The sequence below is a fragment of the Mytilus galloprovincialis genome, chromosome 11 (assembly GCF_965363235.1).
Source record: "Mytilus galloprovincialis chromosome 11, xbMytGall1.hap1.1, whole genome shotgun sequence".
NCBI classification, from domain to species: Eukaryota; Metazoa; Mollusca; class Bivalvia; order Mytilida; family Mytilidae; genus Mytilus; species Mytilus galloprovincialis.
The window spans coordinates 44,338,992-44,360,490 of NC_134848.1; the positions used below are offsets into that span (position 1 = coordinate 44,338,992).

General features: G+C 31.4%; 1 protein-coding gene across 1 annotated transcript; it reads left to right on the forward strand.

The window, feature by feature from the left end:
* Positions 1-6,449: 6,449 nt before the first annotated feature.
* Positions 6,450-18,189, forward strand: LOC143052234 (microfibril-associated glycoprotein 4-like). Its single transcript, XM_076225224.1, has 6 exons — positions 6,450-6,847; positions 10,942-11,056; positions 13,722-13,846; positions 14,654-14,750; positions 15,339-15,503; positions 17,765-18,189. Exons 1-6 carry the CDS (start codon positions 6,554-6,556, stop codon positions 18,022-18,024), a joined length of 1,056 nt encoding a protein of 351 aa, XP_076081339.1. The 5' UTR covers positions 6,450-6,553; the 3' UTR covers positions 18,025-18,189.
* Positions 18,190-21,499: the final 3,310 nt, after the last annotated feature.

A 21,499-nucleotide genomic window follows, 5' to 3' on the forward strand; every position in this document is an offset into this window, starting at 1 on the left:
TAGAATTTTACATCTTACATAGTTATTTCCGTGAACTGCAATGTTATAATAATCTAATACAATTGTGCTGTATATTTAACGTATTTCATTTTTAACTATACTATTAACTTTTTTCCGTCATAAATGAATGCGAGAACTATATTCCGAATGTTTTAAAGTGCACGACAAACTTTTATAGTCTTTTCTATTGTGTTCAATGACATGTTATCATAAACTTTTTATAATTAATAACCAATCTTTGTATTATTCATACTTTAAATGTTGTAATTGGACATATCATGCTTGTTTCAAATCATTATCTCTGCATTAATGTACTGTAGACCTTTTTTTATTAAACATTTGTATAATGTTCACCATGTTTACCTTTCGAATATATCCTTGCATTCACAGTTGTGCAATTTGGAATATAACTGGATGATCGAGATATTTGATAGGGACACCAATATAGGCTCCATATTGTCAACAACGGACCTCATACATAACAAAAACAATTAAGGTTATTTAACATGCAGTGGGCGTGTCATTCTTTGTACACGAGGCAACACATTTAACGATCCCATACGAACAAGGCATTGACCGGTTGGGAGAAGCTAAAAAATGAACACAATTCTATTTCCTTGCGTTTTATCAAATTATGAAAAATGCAATGTTCGTAGTGTTTAGGAAGTTTTTTTAAGGGCAAAACAAGTGTAAAGATATTGCGACAAACATAAGACATGTGTTATCCATTTGTTTGATGGGTTTGAGCTTTTGATATCGCTATTTTCCAATGGTCTTTTCGTTTAGAATTTTCCTCAGAGTACGGCATTTTTTTTATCTTTATTTTACTTTTTTCATACTTGAAAAGTACTCATGAAAAGAACTATTGTCAGTTTAAATCTAATAAGGTTACATGGATGAAAACACACAGGGGTTGTCGTTATGGAACTCTACAGTACGTCACCGCATCTACACAATGGCATATCACTTAAACATAAACGATTTTTAAAGAAAACCAGAAGACAAAGAAGACAAAACAAAGGACTTCACCAAATGGAAAAATGAGCTGAATACAGGATGTCGTAGAAACTAGCTTGGATGGAGTAAATATGATAGCTGTAAATTCTAAATTGGATAAATGTAGTAAACAATTTAAGCTTGTCCTATTTAATATCCTTATTTTTCCAGTTGCGGTCCAAATTGCATAGACTTTCATTGCAGACTATAAACATGTGTGCAATATTTGTAAATCGACAATCGATTAAAGGAAATAGGACAAGGTTTACTATCTTTTTCTTAATTTGAGATAGCTATCATTATTTAACCTATCGTACAAATATGTTTGTTTATTTACATTTTGCCTCGGTTCGCAGCCATACACCTAAAAAGACATGTAAGCAAATTGTTGGTATTCGCAAATCATTGTATAATAAATGTGTTTGATTAATCAGTATATTTTGAAGTGACTAATCACTCTTCTTTCGTTCAATTGACAAAAGAAAATTAATACGAATCTATATTTCTCGTAAAACATGTCAATTGATTCATACATATTAATCGAATCTTAAAACGTTTCTAAGACATATTTTTAAACCAATCTTCTACAAAGACCTTAAATTACACTATGGTCAACCTGACATGTCAACACGCAATTAGTTTTAGAGAAATAATCACATTGAAAATTCAATATTAATTGCTTGTATTCGAATATTAAAGATATTTCTCTTGTTTTTTAACAATTTATTCATGGTCAAGGTTCTTTCAAAGGAATATTTATATCTCATGCATGATTCTGCTTTTACATTACTTTTTTTACGCAGTTCTCACTCAAAAATTGTCGGTGCAACACCAAAACAATTAAACGAAAATAAGAAAAATGAGATTTATACAAGTGTTAGTCTTATTGTTGCTTACTGTTCCTGTGAACCCAGTGCAACGAAATTCATATTTGATAGATATCCAGTTGTCAAAGATAAGTATCTACTGTCGATAGAAGTTTGTAAAGATAGGAAGTATTGCACGATCTCCTGTACAGTGTGCAAATTAATGTCTATCTCTTTTTACTACTTATTGCAAAGCATTAATATGGAATGAAACATGTTTGATTATAGACGAAACAGTTCGAATAGAAGTTGCTGATAGTGTTTATGTTCCGGTTCAATCAGAATTGGATATTTATGCTACTTACAAAGATGGTAAGTATCATTCTGAAACATTATTTTAAAATTACCTTTCTTTTTTTTTTCTTTTTGCTGTTTTCCCATTTTTCGATTAAAGTGAGAAAAATAATATTCACCCCTAGATAGAACCTTCCGATTGTGAAGTCAGGAATAGGGCGACCATACCTGATGGCATTACATATATAGAACACAACTGTCTGCAAATGTGTAAAAAGGACAAAAAACTTAATCATCAGATATCAAACATGTGTCTTATATAAATTCATTAGAGAAACAGATTCCAACACCATATCGTGAAGTAGGATCTTTATCCACTCTCAACAGTTTCATGGTAATTTTAAAGAAAACGGAAATCCTCGAGTTGAAAATGTAACGGTCCCGTGAAGAGAAATAGTGTAAATACAGGTAACAGTGGTGTACCACTGTTAAAAACTCGTAAATCTAAGAACAAAAAACAAAATCGGGGTAACAAGCTAAAACTGATGGAAACACATTAACTATAAGAGGAGAACAACGACACAACATTAAAATGTAAAACATACCGAAACGGACTAAGTATTAGACAAAATCCGATGAGAATAACAAATATAACATCAAAAATATAACAGATTTAGTAGACAATGACAATTATTCATGTGAAACATTATGCTATTATTACAATAAGTGAAAAAAATTCAAGGTGCAACATGTAACACTCTGAGTGACGGGAACTTAGTCGCGGTAAAACCGAAGGTACATTCAAATTAATTATTCGAAAATAAATTTGACGACACGGCTAAAAAAGCAATCAAGACAGACAAACAACAGAACACAAACCAACATAAAATAACAAAGAATGAATAACTAGATACCCTTAAAAAAACTACAGGCTTTCAAGTGCCTGTGTCGCTCACCTGACTCTACATGGGTTTTTGAAATCATATAGAAAAAGATAAATATCATAACAGATACTTAAATTTTGAGCCAGGCCTAATTTGGTTTAGTATTGCATTCCATTCTGTGATTCTTTAAAAGAAGACATTTGTATGTATTTCCATTATAGTCCAATGTTAAACTAAATCCCCCACTGGCAGCCATCTTGATGATGAATCGGCTACAAAGTAGCAAGACTTGGTCAGTATCTCATAAGAGACATTCAAGCTATGTTTTGTTTCTTTCCATTCAGTGGTTCTCTAAAAGAAGACATTTGCATGTGTGTCTAGTAGGGTTCCATGTTAAACTAAATCCCCCATTGGCATTCATTTTGGGTGACAGATTGGCTACAAAGTCACAACACGTGGTCAGCACCTCACAAGGAACATGCAAGCTATGTTTGGTTTCATTCCATACATTGGTTCTCTCTAATATATACGCTATCACTGTACTAAAAATTGACCAGACCTATATTTTAGCATCGCATGCTTTCTCGGACTGTCAATGATGTCTTCATACTAATTCTGTGTGATGTGTACTGATAGGTTTTTTAGCCTAGGAAACGTGATTTTGTAATAAGTGATCTCATATTTGTATTTAGGGTCTTTTTTATTCTGCTTTGTACCGATCTGATCAGTTAAACCTTTTTCTGAGTTTGATTGTTTAGTCTTCAGTTTCATTGCTGTTACAGGTTAAGGGAGGATTGAGTGCTTTCAAATACGTTAAACCCAGCCACATGCTGTATGTGCATGTCCAAATTTAGGAGCTTGTAGTTTAGTGGTTGTCGTTGGTTCATGTCTGTGATATCGTTTTTCGTTAATCCTTTGTATTAATTTGGCTTTTATTTTTTCCGTGTCGTTATATTGTAAGAACTTTCATCGTACGTTCACACTAAATTTGAGGCGCTTCATACACAATTTGATAAGATCAACGTATTTACAGCCAAAAAAAAATAAATTTAGTATTTTATTTATATAATTAAAACTTGCTTAGCGCCTGTATGTCTGTTAAGTTCACGCATCATTGTAAATATAACGGAATTTGTTATTACATTGTGAATTCAGGTTGCACAAATAAAGACTATTACTACGACCTTCACTCAAATACATGTCTAAAAATGTTTGTGGACAGCGACGGGAAAACATGGAAGGATGCAATGAACCACTGTCAAGGGGATGTCGGAGTTTTGATTAGCATCCACTCTTGCCAACTTTGTCACGAATTTACTCGTTGTAAGTTAACCTCTGTATATATTGTATAGTTGGAATGTTAAGGTAAAACCCAACAAACAGTGTTTTACGTTGTATACACCAAAAGGGGTAGTAGGTGGGATTTTTTTTTTAATTTTGTTCCAATCGATCTCATCATGAAATTTGTAAACCATTCACTACTCGACGAAAAAAAACAACTGTCCATACCAGTAACAGTCTTTGTACGGCTGTATTAGTCTCTGAAAGACTGGTGATGACTGTCAAATCTGTCATATTTCGTTGCAACAGTTTATTTATGTCTGTCCCAACTTTTTAAGGGTTGTGAAAGTACAGAAAGGCTACCAACAGTCTTTAAAAATCTGTCACAGTGGTTTACGGTTTTATTACAGTCTGTCTAATAGTTGTGGCAGTTGCATAATGTGTTAATTAACCCCTATCCATTTATACTAGTGCCATGGAAAGCTTGTTATTTTGAAACTGAATAGCGAACTTCCTTAATGGGTAGTAATCAATTTCTCTCGCAAAACATATCTTATTTATAGATCTATTGATCAGCGTACATGGTTTCATTTTAAATTAGTTTGCGGCTGATTGAATCTTTACAAAATTTCCTCATACAGAGCATCTATAATTCAGACACTTAGTGCAAAATGACAACGTTTAATTATACGGTATATTTTATAATTGATTTTGTAAATAAAATGCAAAACGTTTATCTACGTCAATCATATCTCTTTTTAATAGCGACAACTGCAGAATTAGCAACTATAGTCTCTACGATGTTACATTATGTTTCAAATATGTATAACTTACATTGTAATTGAATCTGTTCCTAATGTGTAATACGATGCAATCAGACTAACCATGTGTTCAACAGATTAGAAACTAGTTACAGCTAAAATGAAACTTTAAGAAAAAAGATGATGATTGCAAAATTGAAAGAAAAAAACATGCTGATTAAAATTTACCTCAGATCACCAGGTAATAAAAAGTTGCTTTTGAACCTTTTAAACAGTCACAGGTTGAATGTTCGGTCATAATTTGGATGTGGTTCATAAATGTTTCTCGTTTTTTATATAGATTAGACCGTTGGTTTAACCGTTTGGATGGTTTTCGCAAGTACTTTTGGGGCCCTTTATAGCTTGCTGTTTGGTGTGAGTCATGCTCTGTGTTGAACACCGTACTTTGGTCTTTAATGGTTTAACTTTATAAATTTTAAATTGGTAGGAGAGTTGTCTCATTGACACTCATACCACATCTTCTTATATCTGTAATAAATAAACAGACAGTAGAGGTTAGCTTATATTCATATCCCGAAAGTATGAATTGAATCATATATAAGCCCTGTAGTCTTGGACAAATAAAAAGTTGGGTAAAGCACAAAAACTTAATTGGTTAAGTTTTGAAAATTTCTAGCTTGTATTAAACATACTATTCTTTTAGAAAGCTTTGACCATCCTAACTTTTTTTTATTTAATTAGTATTTGAAACAATAATTTAAGTATTTCCAATTTACAGGCGAAACAGTAACTTAATCCAGATGACAAAAATGTTCACAATATACTCTTGATATACGTACAAGAGAGGGACAAAAGATACCAGAGGGATAGTCAAACTCATAGGTTGAAAATTAACTGACAACGCCAAGGCTAACAAAGAAAAAACAACAAGCATACAAATAATACATGTAGTACACAAGACACTCCAAAGAAAATTAAAGACTAATCTGCTATTCAACAGCTAGTATTATTTAGGAATAGGTTTACTTGAAATTTGGAAAAGTTTCATGCTGAGAACTTTGAAATATTGGAAAAACGAAGAATTGATAGACATTTGGAAAACAGCACAATGAAATTGTGATTGCATCATCATATGAATAATACATATGTATTTGGTGAGTTTCCGCAACATTAAACTAAAAACATCATTACCTTCTATTTCGTTCATGAATTTTAAAATAGAAATACATTCAACTTTAAAAGGTTTTATTATATTTAAAATTAAATCGAACAATTTAATAATAATTCCGTAATCAATTGTAATTAATATTTTCACTCAGCAGTTAATTAACCAAAAGTCGAAAAATATTCTGATTGAAAATGAGTTATTATTTGAACAAATCAAAATCCGGGCAATTAAAAGCATTTATGAAACTCTTTTTAAAAAAGAAAAACAAGTTTTATGTAATGAAATTGTTCTCGTGAACACACGCAAAACTTTTCTGGAAAAAAAGACACGTTAATTCTTTCATGGTTTTCCAATTGGAACAAAATGTTTCGTTTGACCTTTTCGATAACTTTCATTTTTATGGGGACATTATGTGAAATAGTCGTTATAGAAAAACAGAAAGATCAGATTTACAGTGGACATGTGCTATTTGAGGTACCAATGCCAATGTGGTCAATATGTGCTCAGTACTGCTCTAGAGTAAAAATATGCAAATCTATAAACTTTATAGCAGCGAATAAAACTTGCCAAATAAATGATGCTGAACCCGGGGAAAGTGATTGTGCACTTGTTGAGAGTATCGGGAATAGTTTTATTGCTGCTTCAACTTTTCCAGAGGTAATTACAATATACCGTATAGCGGGTTATTTTTTCGGGTGTAAAATTTCGCGATTTTTACTGAATAAAGTATATGCAATATTTTGGTGGTTATAATTTTGGCGGATTCAAACTTTTTATCCATACCTTTGCATGAACACTTTTAATTTGTCGGAATTTTTTTTGGCGATTTTGTTCTCTCAGCGGAAATGTTCACACCGCGAAAATAACCCCCGCTATACGGTTATATGTGTAAAAATATGGTAAACATATTCACCAACCCTTGAGGACGACGATATGTATATATACTAGTCAACAAAAATAATACGATACATGGCAATGTTCTCTACATATAAATGAAATTGGATACAGTGTACCAAGGTAAATACTTGCCAAATTGGTCTGAGTTTTACAGAGACAAAATCGTGATTTGTTTTTAAATTTTGTTATTTTTTTACCATAAAAATTATAAATCTATACTAGAACTTTAAACGTAAACATGTTCTACCTAAAATTTTGAATGACTTTGCAGATATTTGAATCCCTAGTTTTCATCATCGAAATTTAGTGCCGACTTTTGTCATCATTTTTTGCAAAGTAAATTTGAATCCCTGTGGTCAATAACTCGGTATTTTCAAATTTTCAAATTTGGTCAGATCATTTTAATCATATGCATTTGCTTTGTTAACAATGTTTTTGCATTATATAATTTAACAGTTTTTTTCTATATATTATGTTTTATGATAAATTGGAGGTCACATTGTGTGTGGTTCCCTGTTTTGACTAGTATATATATACACGTATACAACTCGTCTAAACATCAAAACAACAATGTTAGATCTGTAAATTCATTTTTGAAATTTGCTTTCGCAAAATTTGTGTTCTTCCCTCGCCGGGATTCGAACCCATGCTACTGAGATATCGTGACACCACATCGCCTGCACTGTAGCCGTCCTGCTAGACCTTTCCACGTCAGTTGTAATCTAGCGTCGTACTACAGTACATGATACATAAGACGTGGAGATGTTATTTTTACAGAGCAGCAAAATTATCTATAGTAAAGGATCCTACAAATTAATGTAAGATACAATCAGGAAATATATAGGTCGTAAGACATTGAAATCATCTATTTTTTTTTAATCTGCCATAGAATCCCGAAGAAATAGATTCAATTCTGAATGTTGAACAGTGATTAGGTGCTGTGTGTTTTACGCAGATTAAATATTCTGGTTAATATTTCCGTCATGATCAAGGCCAAATTATTTTCAAATAATCACTTTAAAAATGATATGACCTATGAACGAACGATGACTATATGATCAGAAGTTGGAAATGTAGATATAAACAAGAAAAAAAAAAGTTTTTTTACAAAATTGATATTTCTATATAATTTAATTTCGAATGTAACGCGTCTTCTGAATGGCTGTCAGCATTTTGTTTATCAGCTCATATACATAGTTTTGTCGTGTGATCGTAACGCTACAATTTAAATGGAATTGATAATTAAATTATAAGGAATGACTGTAATGTTGTGTCTATCTATTCTAATTACATCAAAAATGTTGTGCACACTTTAAAATAACCCGCTATGCTGGTTATTCAGTGTGCACAACATTTTTTATGTTTTTTTCTTCATAGACAGAAAAGAATATTACAGTCATTCCTTGAATAAAACATAAGACTTATAATTGTGAATGTCAAAAGCGCGTTTCACCTACAAAATATTTATCAGTGACACTCGAATTTAACAAGTTAATGCGGCCAAATAAAGAACTTAGTTGAATAGCAATGAGAAAAAAGCAATCTAAAAGGTTTAACCAATTAGAGCTGAGATTAATTTATCCTGCGGTAGAAAATCGTAAGTATTTCTAAAAATTAGTTTTATAAACAGCTAGTTTATTAAAATTACAATGTAAATGATAAATCAACAGAGAAATGCTCACTACTGAAGGAGGGAATCTCTATTAGCAGTGGTATCGACCCAGTGTTTGTAAAAAAACTCATCAAATATACTATGTTAAAAATTATGTAAAACGCTCAAATGTCAGCCTAACAAATACACAAACGCCTACGTTATGAGGTCTTTCCACCTTTGTGGAAAGACCTATCGTATCTCTTCTGAATTTTTTTTCTACCGCCTAATTTTGTTCTTAACACATTGTTAACACAAGTAACACATGAATTTTGGTTGAAAGGGTACATTGACCGTAAAATGGAGTATTCTCCCTTTTTATATTTAGAATTACATGTATGGTTGTATAACTCATTTACCAAGTATAATACAGATCTAGGGTAATTTAATTAAAGGTCTGTGATATTTGACCTTGAAATTGACCTCAAGGTCAAAGTTAAATTATATGTTCTTGATTTTGACCTTTGATTTAACTTTATGTTTCAACATGATAAAGCCATAGGACTTTGCTCATTAGGTTGCAATTTACATGACATTAAAAAACCAACCGGAAATGACTTTTTGTAAACCGGAAATAGCCTTGTTTTGTACTTACTTGATGTTAAAGTATATAGGATCATATATTTTCGGAATCCAATAAACTATCAAATAAACCCGGAAATGACATATTTCAAACCGGAAGTAAAACACTTCTCCCTTATTTAGAAAAGTATGTAAAGAAACCATATATTTTTTAAATCAGTGCAATAAGATATCATTTGACCCTGGATATGAAATTTCAAACTGAATTTCCAGAGCTGTATATCAAAATTGATCTTTAGAGGTGGAATTTTTTTTTTTTTTTTTTTTTTGCTGCCTAATTTTGTTTCGCAATATGTCGCTTAGATATTTCTCATATTGTATCGTTTAGTTCATTAGGACTTTTAAATTTTACCCTGCTTAGGCTTACACTTTTCTTTGTAACAATTATCTAACCGAACACTGTTTTCCTTCTGACTACATCTTCTCCATAACCGTAAAAGAAAGCAACAAATTTATTTTATAAAATTGCTCTTTATATCATTGATTTGTCCTATTTTGACAGAAGCGATATGAACACTCCATATAAGAGTTATATCCCCTCATGCATGTAATCTAAGAAATATGATTATGATATTTTGTAAACCATAAGTGATAGAGACCTAGGATCTTTTGATTTGAGGTTTTTGATGCAAAACTGAGAAAATTAGGTCAAGGTCAGAGGTCGAGGTCATATTTTAAATTTTGATTTTGGCTTATTTGTAATTCTTTTCATAAACAGTATAAGACAGCATATTTTTACTAAATTGTAAGTGGCGACATGTTGTAACACATAAATTTTGGTTGAAAGGGAGTTGGAGTTTTCTCCCTTCTTATATAAAAAATTCGGCATATGGTGACAGAACTCATTAACCATATCCTTGAAATTACACTCATGGTCATAGGTAAATTTGACGTTATAGATTTTGACCTTCGCCTTTACCTCATATGTAAACATGATAAAGTTATGGAACTCCTTGCATTTCGTTGCAAAATACTTCACCATTGAAAAGCCAACTGGAAGTGACCTTGTGTTAAACGGAAGTAGCTATGTTTGTACTTGTTTAATGTAAAAGTATACTGAACAATATATTTTTGGAATCAGTATCAAGAAAACTATCAAATAAAATCGGATGTATTGATATTAAAGATATGTTGACTTGGCGTTTACATTTTTTAACTAAACTCTCAATCTTGTTGCTTGAAACAATGTTGACTTAAGTGTCTCTTACACAATTAAATAGGTACAAACTAAAAAGGTTATATCAAAGAAATGTGTCATGACCACTTGAATCTGTATTTTTTATGTTGATCTCAGATTTACCTTCAGAGGGTATTAATCTTATATAAACGTGATTCACATAGATTGATGGTAATAATGTAAACAATAGTTTTAGATGCAATGTTCAGTTTATTCTTGTCCGAACGATAAGACTGATGTGAAAGTTTTGATTGTCCAAATTAAATAAAAAAAATTAAACTGTTGTAACATTTGGAATTTCTGTTCAATCCGAATAATCTGAAAATGCCTTTCTAATGCAAACAAATTTTTATCAGCTTTGAAAGTATTGTCTCTTTAGGAGAAAGTCGCATACAGGATTAACAATTTCAATGTACAGTAACTAAATGACTGCTTCACGTTTAGGAACTAGCCGGTCAATGCAAAGGAAATGACTGTAAGCTCAATGAAGCATGCATGCCACGGGGACCGGACTTCTATTGTATTCCATTACCTATAAAGTTATCCGAAATCAGCACACGTAAGTTTTATATATCTTGGAAAATGCATTTACAGAAAGAACTCAGATGATAAAATGTGTTTTTATTTAGGACTTAAATGTATGTACTCTTTAGATTTATTGTCGGAAAGAAAAAAGTAGAATAACAAAAATACTGAACTCAGAGGAAGTACAAATCGAAAAGTCCATAATCACATGGCAAAATCAAATGACAAAACACATAAAAAAAAACGCATGGACAAGAACTGTCGTATCCCTGACTTGGTACCGGCATTTTCAAATTTAGAAACTGGTGGATTAAACCTGGTTTTATAGTGCTAAACCTCTCAGTTTGTTAACAGTTTCATCATATTCCGTTACATAAAAACTGCATGTTTTTTTCTGTGTCTTTAGAGCAGCTTATCGGCAGCTTTTAAAGAATGTAGTTTCATGTCTACCGGTTACTTTCAAACACCATTGGCATACTCAAAGCTTTATAAAATATTTGTTCTCGCACCATTGATGTTCCATATGATTGTAAATTACAATAGAAATATCATAACGGAAGTACATTATGCTGCAAAAATTAATGTAAACCAACTTGTTTTCGAGAACGATTTATTTTCGCGAGCGATTGAATCATAAGGAACATATATCACTTGGATTTCTTTGAATGATACATAGAGATTAATATATGGCCTTTTTCATATCGGCCTGGGTATCATCCCGAGACGGAGAGAGGGAAGATACCCAGGCCGATATGGAAAAGGCCATGTATTACTCGCTTTATCATATACTTCCGACAATGCAATAACTAAAACAATTAAAAAATTTATAAAGAAGTTAAATTATGAATCGAATAAATACACTTTAATTGTCCAACGACAATAACATCACTACCTCCATACATATAATTATTTATGTTACTATTTCATATAGAAGCATTTTTAAACATTTAAAATGAGTTTTATGATCATTATTAAAATGTACTCAATGTGTGTTGTACTATAAAATGACTCATAATTGTCAAAGGCATTTGTTAGCTAGTACTAAACTATCTCCACAAAAGTTCCCGTAAATGTTGACGTCGTCATAGAAATATCTGACGTCACAATGGAAAAGTAAACAACCAATACCGGAAATACCGGAAGTAACTTGCACGAGAGGCACTATTATTGGTTTTGTGCACGAGATGCCCATGATATGGGTTATCAGCCCGGGTGGGAAATTATGACTTGTGTACCTCCGCTCATTACACATATGTAAAAGCTATCATATCATTGCTAAGTATATGATAAATAAGGAAAATAAGAAAGACCCGCGAAAATAAGTTTGTTTCCACAATGAGAAGAACAGTTTTGCCAAATTTAATTAATAACGTCATGCCAACAACTGAACAAAAATGAAGCGAATAAAAGAAGAAATATACTTTACATCAAAGATGAGCATATAAACATGACAAAAGTGGGCACACAGTAAAAATCATATGCTCCTAAAGCAATTTAAAATATTTTCATCATGAAGTGTCGTCATTTATTTATTCGTCGTTCACTGTATGCATATACAGGCGGAAACCCGGTTGAAATAGAACAAAAGAATCGAAGCTCTTTGTTAGAGAAGGCGATAAATGCTAACTGACTGTTTACTATAGTAACAAAAAAAAAATAAAGTTAATAGAAACAAATAAAATGACAATTTTCTTCTTAATTACGAAGTGTTCTATCTTCAAAACGCCATTTGCATATGGTTTCAATTTATCTTTTACATAGTTAAGCAGAGCAATTAGATATCAAGTCGACAACATGGATATCTATCAAGTTGGATGTAGAAAATGCATAACCTCCGATTTTTTTTTTAAAATACCACGGACGGAGAACATATAAGTTCAGTAATTTTCGTATCTGCCCTTCCATTATATGACTCATGAAAATGGGTAACAATTGTATCGAAAAAGAGAAAATCGAGTGCATCTTTTTATGTTATGGCGTGTTTTGAGTTGAACATTTTGTCTTGAAAACGTACAAAGCAAGAATATTTGATACATCATCTCTCTTCAGATTTTATCATTTTTATGTATCGAAAGGTTGACTTTATAACCTAAAAATCACGGTACTAAAAGTTGAAATATATGGGTCAAGTGAAATACCTATCTAATGAATCATAAAAACAGAGTAGGTGTGTTAACGTAGCTATTTTTTTTACTAAAAGTACTTGACGACAGTCTTTCAAGTTGGATGATGAAAATGCATATCTTCGAAAATTGATATTTGTTTGTGTGTGATAACTAAGGTTTACAGACTTCAACCACTTAAAAAATCTAGTCTGCCCTTCCACGAAATATTTAATTAGATTTTTTTTAAATATTCATGAATTTTCAAAAATTCAACCTGGCCACCGATTAGACAATAATTCTAAGTTGAATCAATGCAGGCAAGATCATTAACTGATGCTCATTAGCTAGTAGAAACTTTTGTATTTTAAAATACAACTGACATATGGGGATCGTAATGGTGCTTTGGGGATACATTAATCGGTTTTCAAGAGCAAAATTGGCAGCGCGTCAGCCCTACAATGGCTTCCATTTCTACGATTGTGAAAATTAACTGGCGTAATGGGGAGATAATTTTGACAAAGTAGAATCCTGACTGTATATATATTATCTGATATATGAGTCATCCACTAATAAGAGTATTATGTATTTTTTTAGAACTTCGCCCACGTGACTGCAGTGATCTTCCACAAGGAAGTTGTTCGGGGGTATATACAATCTACCCGTCAAATCAAACGTTTGATGTTTACTGTGACATGGATACAGCAGGATTTGGATGGACTGTGAGTGTAGTGAAGATCTAGATTAAATGTTACTATTGTTATTATGTAATGGTATTTATAGAATAACTAATCGAAGAATTCAAATCGAGAAAATATTAAACGAGTGACCGTACAACACATTAATTCACGAATGCGCGTAACGCATTCGTTAATTATCAGTGTAATTATCAGTGTTGTTTGGTCACGAGTTGAATATTTTTCGATATTTGAATTCTTTAATTAGTTATTCTTTTTATAACATTGGCTAATGGCTTTTTTCAAACAAATTAATGTAAGGAACTATATGTTTTTTCTACGCACCAACATTTTTTTCTGATCCGCCGTTAACGACGTCTTGACATCGCCTATTGTTGTAGGACGTCAGAGAGTGAAATAACCACGTTTATTTCACAAAGTCATGTAAAATTATCGGTTTTTATTGAACTGGCAAATCAGTGTAATTTATTGCAACTAATGTAATATTTTTTTCCCTCAATACATTTTTAAATATGTAGTATATTCATTTGAAAACTTAAAATCAATCTGCAAAATAAGTGAAAATTAATCTTGACAATCGGTTATAGTTTTCAGACACGTAATGTAGTGTAACCTAAGGATATAGTTTGAAGTATTGGCGATAATGAAAAACGCCAACTGATGTTAATACTGTACATGCTACGTTGTGTCAGGTGAGCTAAAATTGATATAAAAAGAAAAACGTGAAGACAAAATTATATCTACATATAATTTCACTACAATTGAAAACGAAATTATCTCTGTAAAAAAAGAGAAATTGTTTAAATTTATTTCATTATTATTTTTCAAAAGGTTTTCCAAAGCAGAATGGACGGAACTGTTGATTTTTACAAAACATGGAAAGATTATGAGATTGGATTTGGAGAGTTAAAATCCGAGTTTTGGTTAGGTAATTTTATCTTTTAAAATCATTGAAAGCAAATACATCTAGTAACGCTATCTTTGATCAGTTTTTTCGTATCCTGTGTGAGTACACGTTGTCCTAGACTAATTGAAAACAGTTTAAAATTAATTTCGTTGTATACAACAATGATAACAATATTCGCGGAAACAAAAAAAATAAGCGAAAAATAGCAAAGGGAAGTCGAAAAAAAAACTGACAACGGAATGGCTAAGAAAAGAGAAAAAGACCAATAAACAACCCCTCCATTATAAACTCAAGACCGAGTAGAACAGCTCACTAAAAAAAGTGGAATGAGCTCAGGTGCCCGAAAGAGTACAAAAATCTTGCTCCACCTATGACATCCGTCATGTAGCTTATTTTAGTACAAATCATGAAGTAAGTCTAATTCGGTAGCTCAGCGCTTTTGAGAATTGTACGATTACAAATAAATAATAACATCGTCACGTGTTCGATTTTGCTTAAAGTTCTATCTTATACTTAGACGTCATTTTTTATATAATGGAAACGCCATCAATTTAATGACAAGCCGAATCATAGATTGTCAATTAAAGTTTGTTTTCCTTTGTTTTACAGGAACTAAATTCATTAATATTCTTACATCTTCTGACACCTACAATATGTACATCCATCTTGAAGATTTTGAAGGGAATTCGAGGTACGCAGAATATAGTGAGTTCCATATTGGTGATGCCACAACAAAGTATACTTTGACTGTTACTGGGTACAGCGGAACAGCAGGTATAGCTTATGGTTTTAAATTGTTGATGTAACGCGTCTTCTGATTGAATGACAGTGTTTTTTCTGTCAGCTCGAACACTTTATTTTGTCATATGACCGTGACGTCATCAATGCTTTTTTCATGATTAACTCCGTTTTTAAAATGGAATTTAAAATTTAATTATAAGGAATTACTATACTATATTTTCTGTCTGTTCGAAATAATAAATTTATACTTTAAAATAACACATAAATGAGGACTGTGTATAATAGTTCAATAACACACCAATTAAACAACACCAACAACTGTAAAATGGCATAGGAATATACCAGTTGTTACACATTTGTTTGATGTGTTTGAAATTTGAAATGCTTTTTTGGAGAATGATTAGGGATTTGCCTTTTTTAATTTTCCTCGCAGTTCAGCTTTTTTTGTGATTTTACTTTTTATTAAGTGCGGATTTGCACATAGTATAAAATGTAGTCTCCATTATAATTATTTAAACGATTCATTCCCAGTGAATTTGAACAACAATACAAATATATTTACATGTCTGCTATGTTAGGTTCAAAGTTCCTCTTTACGAATTTAATAAATATTTTTAATGATTGTTACTACATTTGCTATTGATTCAATACACGCAAATCTAGACTCAATTAATGTGTCACCTAATAGCATGACGGTACATCCGGTTTGTTTGTAAATTATGATGTCTGTTCCGATATTGTTCTATCTTAGACCGCGTCAAATTTTTCCTCATGTGAAAAGACCAAGTTATAGCAAAGGTCAACGAGTGAATAATAATAGAAATAAAGCTTGTGTTTTTATATCTATTGAAATGCAGCAGTGTATTCAATAAGAGCACGTTAAAGTTGCATTCTGTAGGATCCTTACGGTATACGATTTCATAAACTTGCTGGTTCTAAGTCTGTTATACTTATATCCCCTAAACATACAATTGTCCATTTTATGCATACTATTTTCAGCTTTATACAAAGAACAGACAAGGAACAATATTTGTTATCCATTCATTTCATGTGTTTGATTTTTCGATTTTGCAAGGGAGTTTTTACTTTCAATTTTCCTCGGAGGTCGGTATGTTTGCCATTTTACTTTTAAATCGTTTATCTAAATATGTTTAAATACGATGAACTTGTCCTCAACATAAACGTTTAAAATTCAAATGTTTCAAGGTTGGTTGGATGTGTTCAAACATCTTAAATGGAACATAATATAATCGGACCAAAATATCTGTATTAATTATAAAAAAGAAGATGTGGTATGATTGTCAATGAGACATAACTCCATAAGTCCCCAAATGACACAAACATTTACACTTATAGGTCAACATGCGGTCTTCAACAATGACCAAAGCTCACACCTCATAGTCAGTTATTAATAATCTATGTATTAAGGTCTGCATCCTCAAAATATAAACGAATGAGTCAACAAACCAAAGAGCACAGTTGATTCCCAAATGATTGTCTGTTAAAACTCACGATCTCATAGTTGACATAGATGTTATCAATTCTAAAAATGTAGGTGAATTTTTTTTCTGTTGTCTGAGGGTGTATGTGTTCTTTCATTAAGTATGGCTTTTTTTATCTTAGGTGCTCCGGAAGGGTAAAAAAATATGTTTTCCTTTGACTTTCTGTTTTATAAGAAAGGGTAGAATTATTTTTCATTTTTCTTTTTTGTGTATCTTCTAGAATGCTAGTAGTATGTTAGGGTGGACAAATCCTAGATCGGATATAGTATGACACACTGTAAATGCATTAAGGACTTAGACATAAGTGTGTTATGACAAGCATTGTATTTAAAGTAAATTTGTCAGAAACATTTTCAAATACATTAATAATAATACTTGATTTACTTGCACAGGAGATAGGCTAATGTATTCTGATAACAACCTCTATAATAAAAACGGCATGATGTTTTCCACTAAAGACAAGGATAATGACAGAAGTTCTCGCAACTGTGCAATGTGTTCTCCCATTATGAATGGCTTCTGATCCTTGAAGAAACTGTTTGATTTGTTTTCGTTTGACTTTCTGTTTTATAAGAAAGGGTATAATTATTCTTCAAATAATTTTTTGTTGTTGTGTATTTTCCAGAATGCTAGTCTTAAGAGGACAAATCGTAGATCGGCCATATTATGCCATACTGTGAATGCATTAAGAACTTAGACATTATTGTGTTGTGACACGTCTTTTTCTTTAAAGTAAAATTGTCTTCAACATATTCAAATATATTAATAATCATACTTTCTTTATATGAACAGGAGATAGCCTAACGCACAACCTCTATAATAAAAACGGTATGATGTTTTCTACTAAAGACCAAGATAATGACAGAAGTTCTCGCCACTGCGCAATAACATTTAAAGGGGCATGGTGGTACAATGATTGTCATTATTCTAACTTGAATGGGAAATATCTTGGTGGACAGCACTCGTCTAATGCCGATGGTATCAATTGGGGTACATGGAAAGGATTTCGATATTCACTAAAATCTACTAAAATGATGATTAAACGACAATAGGAACCCTTTTCAGAATGACTCACACTTCATTTAGGAAAGCACAAATCAAATTACATTATAAGAACATTGTTGAATGACGCAAGATAGAAAAAAAAACAGTTTGAAGATAGATAAACACAGAGTGTAAATTATATGCTTAATAGATAAATTTACTTTATTGTCTTATCATTTTCTCTTTGTTTACTTCCTATGAACGTTCTGTTTGGTGAAAGGTAAACTGTTCAAACCATGATGTTGCTTTCGGAACCGAGTAGTTGACAAATTGAAAAATAATTGACCAGTACTCGTGTTACTCCTTAACGTCCAAGAGCAGTAAATACACTGAAAGAAATAAAAAAAATCAATTGTTCAGATAACAATTGAAGGTCTTTCCATAAATTATTGATGTGAAGCTTCTTTTGGTTAAATAAAAATGACTATTTGAGTCCAATCATACTGATTCAAAAACATATTTTTTTTATAAATTGTTGCCTGAAAAAAGGGACCTAATTCTCAACTTCCGTAGATCAGTTATATGCAACCCATGTCTCAGATATCCAAAAACCTCAATAGAACAAATGTTATTCCAAACTAAATTGAGTGATTTCCTGTTTTATTTGATAGCAAATTTGACACTGGTTTAAAAAAAACATTGATCTATAGGAGTTTACATGAAGTATACACAACAATCACATCCGGTTTACATTAGGTCACTTCTAAAGCAAAAGACCCTAGGTCTGACATATTCATGGTTAATGGTTTCACTTTACGTACAATTCTTAATACAAGAGAGGCAAAAACTCCCGTTTAATGTCTAGGCACTGTTTCAACCAACATTTAATGAGTTATGACATGTCCCAAATGACAATTGCATATAAATGTTGTCGGTATCTTGTACAGTTTATAAAAAGAAATGAGAAAAAAACAAACTCAAAATAAATTTAGAAAAAAACTTGACCATTTTTTTTATATCAAGGACCTAAAATTAAGATACCACATGTCTTTATCAGTAACGCATTTAAAGATTCATTCATATACTACGTATGTCAAATACAAAAGAGGAGATAACTTGCATACGTAGACTCTGTATCGCTTCGCTTAAAATTGATTAATATAAACAAGAAGATGTGGTATGATTGCCAATGAGACAACTGTCCACAAGAGACCAAAATGATGCATACATTAACAACTATAGGTCCCCGTACGGCCTTCAACAATGAGCAAAGTCCATACCGCATAGTCAGCTATAAAAGGCCCCGATATGAGAATGTAAAACTATTCAAACGAGAGAACTAACGGTCGTAACGTTTAAAGTTTAAAGGGAAATAACTTTACAAAGAAAATTTAACAGGGTCAACATTAAAAGCATATAGAAGAAGGACGAAAGATACCAGAGGGACAATCAAATTTATAAATTGAAAATAAACTGACAACGCCATGACTAAAAATGAAAAGAACAAACAGACAAACAATAGTACGCATGACACAACAAAGAAAACTAAAGAATAAACAACACGAACCCCAGCAAAACCTAGGGTGATCTCAGGTGCTCCGTAAGGGTAAGCAGATCCTGCTCCACATGTTGTACCCATCGTATATAAACTGTACGATAAGACAATAACAATCAAAACCCAGGAGTAAACAAAGACTCACAAAACCAAAAGACATTTATATAAACAGTTATAAATAATTATCAAGAAACAACACGAACTCCACTATAAACCGGAGGTGACAGCAGGTGCTCCGTAAGGGTAAACATTTTCTACACCGTATACGGAAATATACCAAATATTTAAGTGACATGTTGCAAAATCAAGGTTACAAGCAAGAACAAACATTGGCAGCAAAAAAAAAATTGTCAGAACAGATGCAATACTTGTAGGTCTTTCCACAGAAAAATGGAAAGACTTTATAATCGGAACAAATACAGTTGTTAGGAATATACGTTGGTCATAACAGAGAAAAATGTGAAAAATAAAACAGGGAGAATAAAATTGAGAACATGAATAAACTATTTTATTTATGGGGGAATCGTAATTTAACTTTAATCGGAACAATTCTCATTATAAAAACATAAGTTTTACCACTTTTTTGGCAAGTGCCTGTACAGTTCCGGAGAAATTCAGACAAGAAATAGAAAGTAAACGTTATCAATGCATCTTCGATGGTAAACCAGATAAGGTTAAAAGAAATACCATGATAAAGTCAAACGAAGAAGGGGGGTTACAAATGATCGACATACAAAGTGATTGTATGTCTCTGAAAGCGTCTTAGGTAAGTAAACTCATAAGTAATGATATTTCAAACTGGAAGTTGATTCCATTAAAACATCTCAGCGTGGTTGGTATTAATTGATTAATTTTTAAGATGAATTTTGAAAAGAAGAAAATTCTACAAAATATCAAAAATATCCTTGAATTTTAAAGAGAAGTATTTAAATTTTTGGTAATATCAGACGGTGGACAAACAAAAAAAAAACTACTAACTTCACAGAAGTAAAAAAAACACAACAGGTAATTTGGGGAAACAAACAGACTCATTTTGAAATTAAAACTATTATATTTGAAAATTGGGTTAAGAGTATCTTGATTTTTGTCAATCAATTCAATAATATTATAGACAACACTGGTAATAAATCTCAACATTTTATTCTGGAAAAATTAGAATGCAAGAATAATTGGATTGCAAAAAATAAATATTTAAAAAAAGCAATTCCAAAAGACTGGCTTCAAATGTTACAGTCTGATAGTTCTATAAATAGTATTGTTAATATTCGTAGACAAAATCTAATTTGTAAGAGTAATTACATTGAAGCTTCAAGCTTCTCAACAAATATATTATATTAGTCAATTTGTAAAGATAAAACTGAACCATCAATTGGTGTTAGCAAATGGATGCGTATTTTACAAATTAATGAGAACCTTAGTATTAACCAACTATTTGTTTTCATGTTTCATTATTTAGAAGAAAATAAGTTAAAATATATAGATGAAACTTTTACAATTCATATTACCAACAAAACAGTCATTGTTTAAACGGAAACAGAAAAATGAGTCTATTTAATGTATGTAACGAAGAAGAAGATTATAACCACTTTTTTATTTCTTGTCGATTTCTAGAAAAATGTTGGAAAAGTATTTATGAATAATTGATAATCAAATTTAAATTTTAGAGCATCATTAAACCAATAAGTCTTGGATATAAAATGTTTGACTTAAAATTATTTTGGTCTGAATTATTTTCTAACAATCTTAGGTTTTTCCATATACAAATCATATTATGTGTATAATCAGAAATTGACAAGGGTAAATGTTTATCAAATATGTGTTCGAGCATACATAAAAGATACAACAAAAACAGTAAAAATGAAACTTAATCCATTCCTAAAGTCACTAAAAAGAAGTTTAGACGATTGATAGAATAACACATAATATATTAAAGTGTTGTACAATTGTATTTCAAGAAATTTATACATATTACTATAATATATACATAT

What these genes read in the sequence shown, in the direction of transcription:
- LOC143052234 (XM_076225224.1), top strand. Translation starts at nt 6,554, where the DNA reads ATGTTTCGTTTGACCTTTTCGATAACTTTCATTTTTATGGGGACATTA. An exon ending in CAGCAGGATTTGGATGGACT is followed by an intron (nt 13,847 to 14,653) that starts GTGAGTGTAGTG and finishes ATTTTTCAAAAG; the next exon opens with GTTTTCCAAAGCAGAATGGA. An exon ending in AAAATCCGAGTTTTGGTTAG is followed by an intron (nt 14,751 to 15,338) that starts GTAATTTTATCT and finishes TTTGTTTTACAG; the next exon opens with GAACTAAATTCATTAATATT.